The sequence below is a fragment of the Cajanus cajan genome, chromosome 8 (genome assembly GCF_000230855.2).
Source record: "Cajanus cajan strain Asha chromosome 8, NIPB_CcT2T_4, whole genome shotgun sequence".
Taxonomy (NCBI): domain Eukaryota; kingdom Viridiplantae; phylum Streptophyta; class Magnoliopsida; order Fabales; family Fabaceae; genus Cajanus; species Cajanus cajan.
In genome coordinates, this window is record NC_138524.1 from 6,760,821 (window position 1) to 6,778,103 (window position 17,283).

Genomic DNA, 17,283 nt, shown 5'->3' on the forward strand with positions numbered 1-17,283 from the left:
ATTTAAGAACATACTATCTATAACAATTCTCCGAAAACATAAAATTACATAAATTTTCTTCTCAGAAATGTTCTTTTAAGACTATCTAGTAGATATGTTTATTGTACCAAAATAAATAAATTAAATACAACATAGTCCGATTTTTTTATTCAATTTAAAACAATAGTTTCATAATGATTCAATGACCAATACTCTTCCATACTCCAGCAAAACTTATTTCTATTGACAACAAAGAATCCATTTTAGCAAATTTTGTGAGATGAGAAACAAAGTAAATGACGTAGGCTAAACACCGAATTCGGTACCAATCGGTTAACAAGTCAATGAGTTAAATTGTACACATAAAGTCCAAGCTAGTAAAAAGAAGAGAAAAAAAAAAAAAAAAAAAAGACACTTCTAGGACATTCAATTAACTACTACAAATTCTTCGTTTGCAAAAAATGATTAGAACAAGCTTTTTTTTTTAATTTACTACAGGCACATGATAGAAAAAACAAAGCAAACAATTTTCAAAATCAAATTTGATTAAGGCTCGAATCGATAGAGAATATCGAGTTCAAATAATACACAGAAACAAGCACTCAAATTTCCAATCAAAACAATATTCGCTCCTGTATCGTCAATTCTACCATTTGATTACACAGAGGATCAACCCGATCCCAATTCTTCAAATACAAATTAAAACCTAAAAACCTACCAACGGAAATCCAAACATAGTTGATCAGATCTAAAATATACATATAATGTAACACATGGAACAAGAGCCCAAAAAAGCGATAAGATAATTAGTTCAAGAACTAGTGAACTTGGTGACGGCCTTGGTACCCTCGGAGACGGCGTGTTTGGCCAATTCTCCGGGCAGCACAAGCCTGACCGCAGTCTGGATCTCCCTTGAAGTGATGGTTGGCTTCTTGTTGTAGCGGGCAAGTCTAGAAGATTCCTGAGCAAGCTTCTCGAAGATGTCGTTGATGAAGCTGTTCATGATTCCCATGGCCTTGCTTGAGATACCAATGTCTGGGTGAACCTGCTTCAGAACCTTGAAGATGTAGATTTTGTATGTCTCCACACTCTTCTTGCTTCTCTTCTTCTTCTTGTCTCCGCCAGCTCCTCCCTCCTTCGGCAGCTTCTTCCCTGCCTTTGGCTTCTTCTCCGCCGCTGGAGCCTTCTCTGCCACCGTCGACTTCTTCTCCTCCGAGGGCTTCTTCTCCGCTGGCTTCTTCTCTGCCTTTGTTGGTGCCATCCTAACACTCAATTCGAATTAGGGTTTCGATTTGGGAATTTGGAATTATCGTAGAGTGGATGAAGATGTGAGTGGAGAATGGGGGATTAATATAGGAAAAGGTTTTCGCGTTTTCATTGGCTACGGGTGTTTGGCGCGGATTGATGACGTGGATTTCCTTTTTTCTGTCAATTATTACATGCGTCCAAAATAGACGGACACGATTTAAAATTGACTTGAATTGGATTCGCGGATTGATGAGTTGGCTATTATGGACGAATGAGATTCATTCTTTTTCTCTTTTCACTATTCAGATTTCATTGCGCGCCTAAATGAAATTTCGCTCCGCTTCATCAAGCGCGGATCAGTGCTTTCGTGCGGGGTTTATCTTAACCCAAGCCAATTTTTTATTTTTGGTAAAAAAACATTTACAATGGAAACTGGGATATGAGAAAATATGCTGTGTATATGACTTATTGAATTAGATTGTTTTCAAAAATTATAATTTGATTCATATCAAATTTTATTAGTTTTAATTTAAATGTGTTCAGTATCAATAACAATAGATAAAAGGTTTAGCATTTAGGCGATACTTTCTTTTTAATTATTTTTAACATTTATTTTTAATGATAACTTTCTTTAAAATTAAATTAATTTATTTATATTTAAATTTTTATTTTCACGATTTAGTCTTTTAACTTCCTTAAGTATTTATATTGTAAATAAAAACTTTTTATTACTCATACAATTACTTTTTTTTTTTCTCTCTTCATCTTTTACTATAATCAATACATAATTGATTCTAAACTTATTACTTTTTCTTATGAAAAATAAATAAAGGTACAAAGTGTATTAATTTACTGTCTATAAATTAAGATAGTGCAAATAAGTGCCTAAATATTATTTTATAAATTATAAAAATAAAAAAGCTTTTACGTAAAAGGTTTTTTCCCACATCTTAAAATAAACATTATTTTATCAAGAATATGCATGAAAACATTTTGCACGGATGATTTGTTAAAAAAGATAGCTTAGAACAAATAGTTAATTATTTAGTGGATTTTTTTCATTTTAATACTCTATTATGAGAGTAATCAATATTTATTAATTTTGTTCTTATTTAATCAAACACTATTGGGTTAAATGATAAATATATTGTAAGAATACATATGAACATTTTCATATAAGATAGATGTTACTATATATTCTCATAATGAATTATTGATCATTTAGATAAGTAAAAAAATAGATAAAATCAATATGGTTCAATTTAGTAGTGGAGGTTAACATAGTATGCACAAGGTTTTATGTTTGAATTATGTTGTTATATAACTTCAATGAATAAAAAGAAAAGTCTTAAAGAAAAAATGAATAAATCAAAGTAGGAGATTCTCTTAATCGAGCCAAAAAGACCTAAAAAGGGAAAAGTTAAAAGCAAGAAACTAATGTTTTAGCCTAAAAGTGTACTTATAAAAGAAAAATCTTTTGTTTGTTTGGATGAAAAAATTTTAAAATTAAAAAAAATTAAAAATTTGAATTACTTTAATTTTAATTTATATTATTTTTAAGGTCAAAAAGATTAATTTAAAATGCTTATCCTATAAGTATGAATTCCATGTGTGATGACCACGACCTAGTTTTTGGCCAACATAAATTAAAAATAAATAATTTTAAAAGTAATTTACTAAAATAAGTTGTTTTAGACATGCTAGAAAGGATATAAATAAAACGTCATTCTTTTTAGACGCTTTAGGTTGAGAAAGGAATTGACGATAAAACGTTAGAGATATTTTGCGTTTTACTTATATGGAATATGTAACGACTCGCTATGGTCGTCACACTACGAACAACACTACATACTACTAAAATATATATAATAAAATAGTATAATAAAATATTTATAACAGAAGTTACTAATCAAACAACCAACGACAACCAATTATATACAACAAAATATGCTACTATAAGGTAGCCTACAAAAAAAAAATCCATCTCCAGGCACCTCTTGTGGCCTCTAACAACTATTTCTAGTCTATCCTTGCCTTGTTCTCATACAACGTATGATCATCGCAGTCCAAACCACATGGAAACATGCAAGGGTAAGCTAGAGACAATAAACAACTCATAATAATTTAATATGCAACATAACAACTATATATATAATCATCTTCGCATTCGACACATGAGACAAACAACATATATACTAAATATCTTAACATCATTTAAACTTACAACATAACAATACTATCATCATCCTCAACAAGGTCAACATTGTCGCAACCCAAAAATTTTCGATCTCGCGACTAATGGTTTAAACATCCTATTAAAGATCTCATCAATTAAGAAATGTCCGGATACCAGACTAATTCTTAATCAATGGTTTTGAAAATAGGTTCATGGAGTCGCCACCAATGTTTTACTCAAAACATTGGAAAAAGAAAAGGTTTTTAAAAGTCCAATAATGGCCTTGATAACCAGAATTGGGTTCGGGGGTCGGTTACGTGTAAGGAAGGTATTAATCACCCTTACAGCGCCCTAAATCGGTACCCTATGATGAAGTTAACGTGATAAGAAATAATAAATTAAATATTAGATCCCCTTTATTAATAACTATTTACATGTTTGAAATTTAAATTATACGAATGACCCTAAAATATCTACATGATTGTTTTTATTATAATGATGTTTATCAAAAATAAGAAACAAAGATAAAAATAAAAGGAGAGAGAAGAAGATTGACTGAAATACCTCGTATCAAGCTTTGTTAATGGTGATTCTAGGTGCTTTGTGGCGCCCTTTTCACACTACAATACCTCACAAACTCTCGAGAAATACAAGAGAGAGAAAGAGGGAGAAAAAGAGAGAAAAAGAGAGAAATTTCGAGCTCTGGACGAAATTTTGGACCCCTGAAAAATGAGCCACAACTGTTTATTTATAGACTTCGTACAGGGGGTCCAGAACGGCCCGTTCCAAAATCGGAACGGCCGTTCTGGATATGGCCGTTGTGGGTTAATTTGGACCCTGAAACGGCCCGTTCTGGGTGACCAGAACGGCCCGTTCTGAATTGGGAACGGCCCGTTCCGGACTTGGGAACGGCCCGTTCTGAATTGGGAACGGCCCGTTCCGGACTTGGGAACGGCCCGTTCCAGGACACTAAAAAAATTTGATTTGGGCCCCCTCATGTCCTATCTTGCTGTTTGTTTGCCCCCCGGACGAAATTGGGTGTCTACAGCTGCCCCTCTTTACTTGTCCTTTGGAATAACTGTGTTGCTTTTCCAAAGGTAAGTAAAGACGTAGACATTTGGTCCGGGTCTTCTTCTCGTCTCTGTGTTGATGCTTCTACGTTGCTTCCCTTGGAAAAATGTATTTGCTTGTATCCTCACCCTTTAGAGCAGTTGAGCATTGATTGCGTACTCTATTGGGTAACAAGGTTGACAAACTGTACACTTGATCTTCAATCTTCGAGTAGAAGCTCCATTGTTTCTCTTGTGATAGTGAGGTGGAGATTCGGTTCTTCAACCGGCTGATGTTGAGTATTGTTGTGCCGGCCTCTCCAAGCCGCCTGCTAATATTGTGAGTATTATTGTGCCGGCCTCTCTAGGCCGCCTGCTGAACGGTGAGTATTATTATGTCTGCCTCTCCAGGTCGCCTGCTAATGTTGAGTATTATTATGTCTGGCCTCTCCAAGCCGCCTGCTGAATGCTGAGTATTATTATGCCTAGCCTCTTCAGGCCGCCTGCTGAATGCTGAGTATTATTATGCTTAGCCTCTCCAGGCTGCCTGCTGATGTTGATGATGTGATTGTCCTTTTTCTATGGGAGGACGTCTGATGAAGACGAGGATTGCTAGTAGGTGGTGCCCTTGTGATGGTGGGCAAAGGAGTAAATGATGAGTATTATCATGTCTGGCCTCTACAGGCTGCCTGCTGATGATGATGATGTGATTCCCCTTTTCTTTGGGAGGACGTCTGATAAAGACGAGGATTGCTGGTAGGTGGTGCCCTTGTGATGGTGGGCAAAGGAGTAAATGATGGGTGACAGAGATTCTAGTGTTGCCCCTGCCATGTGAGTATTGTGATGCCTCTCAAGGCGCAATGCTGAGTCCTTTTGATGATTGCTTGTTTGATTATTGATGGATGGTTGTGGAATGAACGACTGCCCCTAGGTGGATGGGCAAGAGATGTTTGTTGATCCCCCTAGTTTGGGCTGCATTTTCCTCTTGTTGGGATGATATCGATCGGAACTTACGTTTCCCTTTTTGGCTTTTCTTGTTGAGATGCAAAAAAATGTTGAATGCTTATTTATGCATGATGATAGTTATTGCATATTTTGAATAATTCCCCTTTGATAAAGAAAATTTTCTAAGTGTGTGAAATGACTTTGAATGCGTGCAATGCATGTTTTGATTTTTGTTTTTTTGTTTTTTTTTATTTCCTTTTTTTTTTAGAAGGTGGCTCTCCTTTTCTCCTTCTCACAAAGAGATTGCTTCGATCGATGTGCAACATTAGTCATATTGGCCGTTTGATGTATTGAGTCATTTTGGGGCTCTTTTTTTTCTTTTTGTTTAGAAACCCTAATTTTTGCCTAGGATGTATCCTAGCGGGTATTTTTTGCTCTTTTCATTTGCCCTAATTTTTGCTTAGGACGCCTTTTACGGGTTTTCATCCCAACGGGTTATTTTCATTTTTTGTTTCTCCTTTTTTTATACTTGTTTAAATTTTGACAACCATTAATAATACACGTCATTATGGTTGGACAAGACAGAAAGAAAAGGAAAAGATGATTTAGAATGAATGGGTAGTGGAGGTAGGATGATTTAGAATGAATGGGGTAGTTGAGGTAGGTGAGTGTTTAAGTTTTTTTTTTAAACAAACATTCCATTGGATAATTATTATAATCATTCTCCTAATTATCTTCAACTACATATCTGAGTCTCAGGCAGAGTCTTCGCAGAATTTGGCCCCTTGTAAAAGTGTTCAAGCCGCCTTTTAGTTTTCAACTATGAGAATCATCACTTGCTATTTTTATCCCTTTTAGATCCCTAATTTTTGCATAGGACGTGTCCTAGCGGGAACTTTTGATTTCTATCTTTTTTTTTGTCTAAGATGCCCTTTGCCGGTTTTCATCCTATCAGTATTTTGCAAGTGATATTATTTTTTGGCATAACACTTATTTGCTTTGATAAAATCTCCTACCAATCACGTTTGGGAGGAGCAACGTCTTTAATGATTAACACTGCCCCCCATTCTCGTACACCAAGGAGAAAGATGTTGCCTCGGCCTATAAGTATTGGGAGTTCTTTTATGGACTAAGATTTGTGCTTCCTTTGTCAAGCGAAATTGAGTTGAAGATTTTGTAAGACTCCTTTTGTACAATGAGAATCTTATGGTTCTACATTTGATCACTTTCTCATCTATGTGTGTTTTGAGGAAGTGATCTCCTCATCTACCTTAGACTCAGACAATGCATCGTAGATGTTCAGAGTTTTGATTAATTTTATTATCTTCACTCATGTTTGTTTGTTTGTTGTTTTTTTTTTGGTGATTGATTTTGGAATTAGATGTGTGACACAAGAGAGAAAAGAATAATCACAACATATTATTTGATGAATGCAACAAAAACTTGTACAAGCCCTTATTTTGAACTCGTGACCGTGGGCGAAGGTTATGAGTTTGAGCAAATATTTTTTTTTTGGAAAAAAGAGAGCCCTTAACAACTGTCATTCCAAGATGGTTACTCATCTAGTCATTCCTTGATGTGTGATGTGTTGGCCTCAAACTTGAGCTGCCTGGCGTCAATAAGCTCTTGTACATGAGATTTCAAAGCCTTGCAATTTTCTATGGAGTGGCCTACTGCCCCAACGTGATCATCGCATGTTTCCTTTGGCCTATACCATAGCGGGTAAGGCGGTTGTTGCTTTCTTTGTGATGGGGTTCTTACCAGCATGGATGCCTTCATCAATTGGGGGAATAGCTCTGTGTAGCTTATAGGAATTTTGTCTAGTTTCCTTTCCGCTTTTCGTGATGCTTTGGTCGTTCGAGGAGTAGCGGAAGAGGTTAGAACATTAATTTCATTTCCCCCAAAAATCTTCTTATACCCTTGGCTTTCAGGGGATTTTCCTATCTTCCCACTTTTTAGACCTTGCTCGACTCTTTCGCCAATAGTGACGATGTCGGTAAAGAGAGTCGAAGTGTTCCCTATCATCTTGTCATAATAGGGTCCACTTAAGGAATTGATGAACATTGTCACCATCTCCTTATCAGATAATGAAGGCTCTACTTGCGCAGCCGTTTCCCTCCATCTTTGTGCATAGGTTTTGAAGGACTCGTCGCCCTTCTTGCTCAAGCTTTGCAAATCAGACCTATCAGGAACTAGGTCGATGTTGTACTTGTATCGACGAAGAAAGGCGTCGGCTAACTGCTTCCATGTCTGGATCTGCTCTCCATCCAGCTGCATGTACCAATTGAGAGCAACATCTGAAAGGCTTTCCTGAAAACAGTGAATTAGGAGCTTTTCATTGCTCACATAGGCTGTCATCTTCCTACAGTACATTGTTAGATGTCCTTTTGGACAACTAGCTCCAGTGTACTTTTGAAAGTCAGGGATTTTGAACTTGGCGGGGAATTGGATATCTTGCACCAGACACATATCCGCAGCCTCTTGAACGTCAAAACGGTGGCCTTCCACAGCTCTCAGTCTTTCTTCCCAGGCATTCAAATGATCTTTGGAAACATCACCGACGTTGCTAGTACTATTGTCGTGCTGCAATTTATTCATGGTCTCAAACATTCTAGCCATTTGTTCCTTGAGTTGTTTAATCTCCTCATTAAGGACACGATTTCTTTCCTCTAGGCCTTCCATAACTTTTATCTTTTGAGCTCGTGTGAGTATGGAATGTTGAAAAGCCACCTTTAAGGGAAAAGATAGTTTCCTATCAAGTTTATTTACATGGTAATGCATGAAGGGAGTTTCTATCAAAGACTTGATGGCTCATCCTTGTCGAGAGGTGAGTTATCGGTGTTCCTCTTCATAATATTTTATGATGTGACAGAGGTCACACTGATTTCTCGTCTTTGATACAAATCCCCTTGTGATCCTAAATATATGATATGCATGTTCCCTCTTTTTTTTCTTTTTTGTTTTGTAGAAAATGCATGATGCCCCCTTTTTTTTTTAAGGAAGGAATGTATGATTCTCACAAATCTTATTTTCACACTAGGTTTTCTCTCACATGATAAAACATTTTTAATTTTTTATGTTTTTCTTTACCTTGGCAGAATTATAAAAATAAATGAATGATTTGAATAGACAAAATGCAACAAACATATGCTCATACAATCCACAAACAGTCGCATATACATCCATGGTCTGTGGTCCCTGTTAAAAAGTGCATTGTATAGGACGGTTCTAATTATCCTCACTTTAGTCTTAAGGCCCCCAAGGTGCCCCCATTATAGGGACCCAGTATCTCTGTCGCCGTCACCTGGCAAACTCTAAGGTCTGTCGCAGTATTTCAGGCTAGAGTAACCGGTTATCACCTTGAGTGTGATTTCTGACAAGGCTCGCAGGCTCCAAGGCCAAACTTGGGCCGGTCGTACGTCAACCACTCCCTATGTTTAATACCCTCATGCCCCCGGGTGTAGGGGGACTGTTGTGTGCTATTGTTTGTCTGCAATTTGTTAATTCAAACATGTGCGGAATTTAAGCAAGCATACAAATAATAAAGCCAAGCCAAACAAAAATAAAGCAAACAAAGTAAAGGGGAAGAAATATTTAAATTTTTATTTTTATTTTATTAACTTCATCAATTAAATGGGTCTGACCCTCTTTAAACGTCCCCAGTGGAGTCGCCATCTGTCGCAACCCAAAAATTTCCGATCTCGCGACTAATGGTTTAAACATCCTTTTAAAGATCTCATCAATTAAGGAATGCCCGGATACCAGACTAATCCTTAATCAATGGTTTTGAAAATAGGTTCATGGAGTCGCCACCTAAAACATTGGAAAAAGAAAAGGTTTTTAAAAGTCCAATAATGACCTTGATAACCAGAATTGGGTTCGGGGGTCGGTTACGTGTAAGGAAGGTATTAAGCACCCTTACAGCGCCATAAATCGGTACCCTATGATGAAGTTAACGTGATAAGAAATAATAAATTAAATATTAGATCCCCTTTATTAATAACTATTTACATGTTTGAAATTTAAATTATACGAATGACCCTAAAATATCTACATGATTGCTTTTATTATAATGATGTTTATCAAAAATAAGAAACAAAGATAAAAATAAAGGAGAGAGAAGAAGATTGACTGAAATACCTCGTATCAAGCTTTGTTAATGGTGATTCTAGGTGCTTTGTGGCGACCTTTTCACACTACAATACCTCACAAACTCTCGAGAAATACAAGAGAGAGAAAGAGGGAGAAAAAGAGAGAAAAAGAGAGAAATTTCGAGCTCTGGACGAAATTTTGGACCCCTCAAAAATGAGCCCCAGCTATCTATTTATAGACTTCAGACAGGGGGTCCAGAACGGCCCGTTCCAAAATCGGAACGGTCGTTCTGGATATGGCCGTTGTGGGTTAATTTGGACCCTGGAACGGCCCGTTCCGGGGAACCAGAACGGCCCGTTCTGATTTCAGAACGGTCCGTTCTGAATTGGGAACGGCCCGTTCCGGACTTGGGAACGGCCCGTTCCGATTTTGGAACGGCCCGTTCCGGGCCACTAAAAAAATTTGATTTGGGCCCCCCTCATGTCCTATCTTGTTGTTTGTTTGCCCCCCGGACGAAATTGGGTGTTTACAAACATACAACACAATCACAATTTAATAGCATAACAACAAATATACAACTCATATCAACAATAAATCAACTCATCAACAACTTATGCGTCGTCACGCATTTCAACTCGGAGATCCCCAACAACTGAGGTTGAGCAGTCTAGGTGGCATAAACCCTACCAAATGCAATGTTTGACCTATCTCAACCAGGTCAGGTATAGAACAACATTAGGAACTCCTAACATGGCCTTGGCTAGCATCACCAATCCACATATGGAGTTAGCCCACCCACTGTCCTCCAAGTACCACGCACCCTCCAGTACCTAGTGAAACACTATAGCTCTAACAAGATACCTTACTCAAATTGGTCATTCAACCATGACATGGATTGACTACTTCCATGTCGCTCACACAGTACTAAGGGATTCAACTTTAAAATAACTTTCAACTTATCTCCTTAGTACTATGTATCTCAACATAGGACATATATCTTCACCATATGTCCCTAACTTTTCAACTTTACAACAATAGACACCATAACAACTTTACAACGATAAACATCTGGCCACTTTTAATCGGTATAGCTCGGCCTGACCCCTATACCGTGGTTGCTTTGTACACGTGTGCCTCGACCTTGCCCACACACGGGATCAACTAAGTCCTAGAAGAGAACAACACAACGTCCACTCCTAGGGACAACTTTCCAATGAGGGTTTTTCAATAAATTGGGCTCTCAGAGTACCACAACTATCTCAATCCACACAATAGGATGAGCAACTTCAAAAACATCTCCCCTAGTCCTAGTGATCAACAACTCATCGTCACAACTTAATCAGCTTAACAACTTAAACAACATGCAAATTTTCAACTCATCATCTCAATCAACATTCAACTTGAACAACATAATTTATCAGCACAACAACTCCTCAACATTATTTAACAACACATCTAAACAACTCAACAACTCATTTCAACTCATAATTTACAACTCAATCATCATAAGGTAATCTCTTTTCAACACATGGCACAACATACAACTTTATAGCAACATACAACTCTATACTCAACATGCATCTATTCATTTCACTTTCTACTCATCATACATCTCAATGTAATTACACAACTTCTTATTCAATTATTAATTAAACAACTATAGTCATTACAATATCAACTTAATGCAACTTAACAACTTTATAAACAACTTTAGCAATATACAGCATATTTAAAATTTATCTATCATGTCAACTTACACAATATAAACAGCATAAAATCAACTTAAGCACCCAATAACTCAACTATTTCAACAAAAGAACACCATGCATAAAGCTTTCCTAACTCTCCTAAAATTAAACAACCTACATTCTAGCTTCCATCACCTGAAGATTGGCTCAGAATAGCCAAGAAGCGGAATTCTCTTTCCGAAGCTCAACCCGAACTTCAATCCACCCAAAGCAAGCTTCCTAGTCCAGAGTCCTTCTCTCTAAAACTTCTCTCTAAAAATCTCCATTTTCCTCAACTGCCCACAACCTCTATATTTATGGAAATCTAAAACGGCCAGAACGGCCCGTTTCGAATCTGGAACGACCCGTTCTGAGTTCCTTCATCATGTGTAAAATTCACATGCAGAACGACCCGTTCTGGCACGTCTAGAACGACCCATTCTAAAACCGGAACGACCCGTTCTGGAGTTGAATTTAACTCACAATTAAATCACCCTTGTTTTAGTAGTTTGGAACGGCCCGTTTCAATCTGAAAACGTCCCGCTCCAGTCTACTAACTACGTTACAGAATAAGTAGCATAAAATGTAAAGAGATGAAAAAGATTAGATGTTTTTTTTATTAATATTGAGTTTTCTCATTCGTGTATTCAATTACATGCAGAAGGAGTAGTGAAACATAAAATGTCTCGAGTGGGGAGCAATTTCTATTTTGTGCAAGAGACAACAGAAGACGCCCAGGACGAGAGGCATTTTTTATTCCATGATGATGAATGTAAGAAAACGAATGTGTGTCTGGTATGATGTACTACCATTTGCTTTTATCATTTGATTTATATGGCTATAAGAGCACCTCTAGCGGAGGGTGCTTATCCGGTTTCTTATTTATAAGCACCATTTCTAATAAGGAATTCCCATTGGAGTAGCTTACGTGGCAGAGGGAGGAAATTTTTTTTTTAGCTCCGTGTCTTGCAGAAGCAACGATGCTTGCCTGCTTCATATGTACTTTCTGTTTTCTTTTTCTTTACTTTTCTCTGTACATAAATTATTATAATAATGTGAGGTGTTAAAAAGTGTAGTATAAGTTGTAGAAAAGTTGGGGTGCTTATAAGCAATTCTCATTGAAGCAAAAATTGTAAAAATATAGTATGAGTTGCTTATAAATGACGTGGCACAGTAAGACCCATTTAAAGTGGTTGGGAGTTGCTTATAAGCAACTCTCATTGTAAATGCTCTAACTAGTTTACAATTTGAATAAAAAAATATTATAGTTTGTTAATTATTGGCTAAAAATCTAATTTGGTCCCTTATAATGTTTTTTTGTTTCAATTTAGTCCCTCATTAATTTTTGGTCTCAATTTGGTCTCAAACTAATTAATTGGTTTCAATTTAGTCCCATATTAATTAATTGGTTTCAATGTGGGACTTTCCGTCCAAATTGCATTAACGGTGTTAACTTTTGGCCACGTGGACGCCACGTAGATGCATACGTGGATGCCACGTGGATCAAATTTTTTTTTATAAACACCTGGACCCAGAACGGCCCGTTCTGGGTGCACTTTTGGTGTGTTAATTTTGATCCGGAACGGCCCGTTCCAGGTGCAAAATTAACACAACGAAAATGCAACCAGAACGGCCCGTTCCAGTTTCAGAACGGGCCGTTCCGGTTTTATTTTATTTTATTTTATATATAAAATATTAATAATTTTATAAAATATATATTATTAATTATATTTTAATTATGTTATTATATCTAATAAAATAAATATATTAATATTTTTTTATATTTTATTTTATTATGTTTATTTTATTAATTTTTATCATTTTATTCTTTTAATCTTAAATAAGTTGCAAAAAATTATAAAGTGATATTTAAATATTTCTTCAAACAGAAAGAGAAAGAAAAAATTATTACTCTATTTATAAGATAATTATATTTTATAAAAATAAGTAATTTTAAAATTTTTACCATAAAAAAATATTTTTCAAAATTATTATATTTTTTAATAAAATTAATCAAGAATATTGGTTTAATTGCATTTTATATCTCTCAAACAATTGTGCAGTTTTGTGATCTCCAAGATTTTAATTGCATAATTTTAGTGCTTAAAGAATTACAATTGCGCGATTTTGGTCCTTCAATTTTTAATTGAACAATTTTAGTCCCTCGAATATCATAATAGTATGATTTTTGTTTCTCCCATTAAAAATTAATAATTTTAATATATATATAATGTTTTAAAATTAAATAATTATTTATCTATTCAAATTAACATATATTATAATTTTTTGTAATGTATCAAACGATATATATTTATTATTACTAAATAAATAAAATTTATACATTATTAATATTTTAATATTACTAATAAATTAATATCAATAATATTTTTCCTATATTTATAAATAAACTAATAATTTGATAAATATATATTAATATATTTTTACAAAAATATAAATATATAAGATCAGATATATTTTTCTAATTAATATACTTATATTTTTGTAAAAGTATATTAGTTTATCTATAAATATATTAATAATATTATTGATATAATATCAAAAATTATAACATATGTTAATTTGAATAGATAAATAATTGTTTAATTTTAAAACATTATATATATATGTTGGATATCAGCACATATCAATCAGAATCTGTTGGAAATCAGCATATATCAATCAGAATATTCAATTCTGATTTGTAAAGATTTAATGTTAATAAGATCAATTTTATTTCCCCTCCTTTAATTATTTAGATACAGCATTTATAGGGAGAATTATTTCCCAGATTTTTAGGGATAGATTAGTGTGCAGATTTATTCCCTTGTATTCTATTTATACCACTTTTGTATTTTTCTCAAATCAGAGAAATATACATTGTATTTTTCTGCAATATATATATATATATATATATATATATATATATATATATTAAAATTATTAATTTTTAATGGGAGAAACTAAAATCGTATTGTTATGATATTCTTTATTAATTTTATTAAAAAATATAATAATTTTGAAAAATATTTTTTTATGGTAAAAATTTTAAAATTACTTATTTTTATTAAAATATTTATTTTATTAGATATAACAACATAATTAAAATATAATTAATAATATATATTTTGTAAAATTATTAATATTTATATTTAAAAAAAAAAAAGTTAAAACCGGAACGGCCCGTTCTGAAACCGGAACGGCCCGTTCTGGTTTCACTTTTTGTGTGTTAATTTTGCATTCGGAACGGGCCGTTCTGAATGCAAAATTAATACACCAAAAAAGAAACCAGAACGGCCCGTTCCGGTTTCAGAACGGGCCATTTTGGGTCCAGGTATTTTAAAAAAAAATTATCCACATGGCATCCACGTGGTATCCACGTATGTATCTACGTGGCATCCACGTGGGCAAAAGTTAACTCCGTTTAAATAATTTGAACGGATGTCCTAAATTGAAACCAATTAATTTTTAAGGGACCAAATTGAAACCAATTAATTAATTTGGGACCAAATTGAAACCAAAAATTAAAATGGGACTAAATTGAAACAAACAATTAATATAAGGGACCAAATTAGTGTTTTAGCCTTAATTATTTTATCAAGTAAATAAATATTATTTGGTGGATGTTGCCAAATGTGTATGATATCACTCCTTTGACTTTTAGGTTTGTAATAATGAAGTCTCAATTTTTATCCTCAAGTTTAAGGTATACAATAAATAAATAAATAATGTTTTATGGAAGAGCAAATTTGCAAGTCTAAATACAAACTGAATCACGAGTTTAAATTGTTTGTGCAATAATGGATATATATAATTTTATAAAAAAGAATTTTGAAATGGATATCAAAACGTTATTTATGGAGATGACAACACACACAAATGATGATAATTGTCGTAATAAGACGAGTTGGTACCAGTTCTAATTTTTAAAAGCAATTTCTTCAACAAAAATGAGTAGAATTTGATACTTAATCTAATATCAATTTATAAAGTAAATAACTAATAGTATATTTATATGTCAAAGTTGTATTATAGTTTTAAATTATGTTTATTATTTGTATTTCTTAATATATCTATAAAGATTAAATGTTTAAATTAGTCTTTGAAATGCATATCACACTAAATTTAGTCTTTAATTTGAATGAGACTAAAAAAAAATTCAAAATATATTTTAATATGCCACTTATTTGAGTCATATGTCACGTGTTATGCATATGTCATGAGATACATCCACATGACACATGTCACTTAACATATATATCACGTGTATGTTACATGATATTATCGTTGATGAGATTTCCCTTGGAAATCTCAAGAACACTTCAAGCCTTCACAAAATTCCTTGGAAGAACTTCAAGGATGGAGGCTCCAAAAGGCTTCAATGTGACCTAGGCTTGCATAAAGCTAAGTCCGGAGAAGAATTAAGGGCCCTAGCTCTACAAGGAGAAGCTCTCAAGAAGGGTAGAGTCTAGTAGCAAGGTGACTTCGAAGAGGGTGAGTTCTAAGAGAGAAAAACTCATCAAATATATCCAAAGTCAATTACACGGATGGGTCATAAGGATTTATAGGTGAAAATTAGGTCAAGGTAACCATGGGTTAGCCTTAGGTTAAGTGGAACCATGGTATGGTTCACTTAACCTTAGGCGCCCAAAATTTGAATTCAAAATTCAAATTTTGGAGCTTAAGCCGGATCACCCATGTGCAAGGCATTTAAAATGTCATTAGGCTTCCATTTGGGTTGCATTTCGGATCACACCATGTGCATGTGTTACACATGGCCGAAATGTACTCCAAATGTGAATTTAATTACATTCTAATGCAACTACACATGCAACCTAAATAACCCTAAATTCAAATGACCTCCAAATGAAATCCTAAGCTAAATGGCCAGAAATACAAGGCCCAAAAGAAATACAAGGCTCTACGGCTCAATCCTACGCTAACCCTAATCTACTTAGGCTTGAGTCAAAGCCCAACTAAACAAAGAGATGGGCTTTCCTTGGGCTTGGGCCCACTCCTCATGTATCCTCCTTGCCATAGCCCTAATAGTTGGGCTCTTGGCCCATGGGCTTCCTCCATCAATCGTGCCTAGGAATAGCAATTAAATGAATTGGATATTTTTTAGATTGATCATAATAAATTAGATAAAATAATTCATTTGTTACCCTTTTGTGTCACATAGACACTTTCATTTTAGATAACATAGATTATTTTAAAAATGACTCAAATGAGTGACATATAACATTTTCAGAGACTTTTTTTTTAGTTTCATTAAAACCAAAGAGTAAATAAAGAATAGAACATAATTTCATAGACTAATTTAATTATTTACTTACCTATAAAATATACATTTAATTTAGGAAAATTATACTTCTCTTTTTCGATTATGAACTATTGATTTAAATGTGATTGGTAATTTGGATCAAGAAAATATTTGTTTGTTTATTAAATTTAACTTAAAAATATTCGGAGTAAAGAGTTTTTGTGAAGAAAAAAAAAAGTGGCAACAATATCTTATATTAATTGATTGATTAAAAAAATTCTTTGGAAAACCCTTGAGTAAATATATGTTTGAGGATAAGCAAGATATTAATTAAAAAAAATCTCATTTTATCCATATAACAATTAAATAATTTAATTAAAAAATTTAATATTACAATTTTTTTTAATAAACAAGACTAAAAGTCCAAAACATAAAACCACAAAAAAGGAAAAACACACCGTTAAATGATCAACAATTAAGGAGATAAAGACCCCACAGTAGATGGACAAAAACATATTCATCATTACAACCAACTTTCCATCATTTATTTATATTTGTATAAAAACGTCTTTTAAATAATGAATATAGGAAGAAAAAAAAGTATTTTCACCTATCATATTTAAACAAAAAACTTATTTTTATAATTGATATAAGGTTTAATTGCAATTTTTTATCTTTCTAATATTATAATTATGTAATTTTGATTTATTTGTCATCCTTTTGTGTCACATAAACACCTACGTATAAGAAAACAAAAAATTATTTTACAATAACTCAAATAAATGACATATTATACTTTTAGAGGCT

The 17,283-nt window shown here is 33.9% G+C and overlaps 2 protein-coding genes across 2 annotated transcripts; both read right to left on the reverse strand.

Annotated features, from left to right (window-relative positions):
- Window positions 1-506: 506 nt before the first annotated feature.
- LOC109798785 (putative histone H2B.1) lies at window positions 507-1,309 on the reverse strand. The gene has a single exon (XM_020359182.3). It carries the CDS (start codon window positions 1,238-1,240, stop codon window positions 791-793), a length of 450 nt encoding a protein of 149 aa, XP_020214771.1. The 5' UTR covers window positions 1,241-1,309; the 3' UTR covers window positions 507-790.
- Window positions 1,310-6,963: 5,654 nt separating this feature from the next.
- Window positions 6,964-8,079, reverse strand: LOC145950781 (uncharacterized). Its single transcript, XM_083062506.1, has 2 exons — window positions 7,468-8,079; window positions 6,964-7,422 (listed from the first exon to the last, which is right to left on the reverse strand). Exons 1-2 carry the CDS (start codon window positions 8,077-8,079, stop codon window positions 6,964-6,966), a joined length of 1,071 nt encoding a protein of 356 aa, XP_082918632.1.
- Window positions 8,080-17,283: the final 9,204 nt, after the last annotated feature.

Coding starts and splice junctions, on each gene's coding strand:
- LOC109798785 (XM_020359182.3), bottom strand. CDS start 1,240: ATGGCACCAACAAAGGCAGAGAAGAAGCCAGCGGAGAAGAAGCCCTCG.
- LOC145950781 (XM_083062506.1), bottom strand. CDS start 8,079: ATGGAAGGCCTAGAGGAAAGAAATCGTGTCCTTAATGAGGAGATTAAA. Junction 7,423..7,467: donor CATTATCTGATAAGGAGATG/GTGACAATGTTC, acceptor TATTATGACAAG/ATGATAGGGAACACTTCGAC.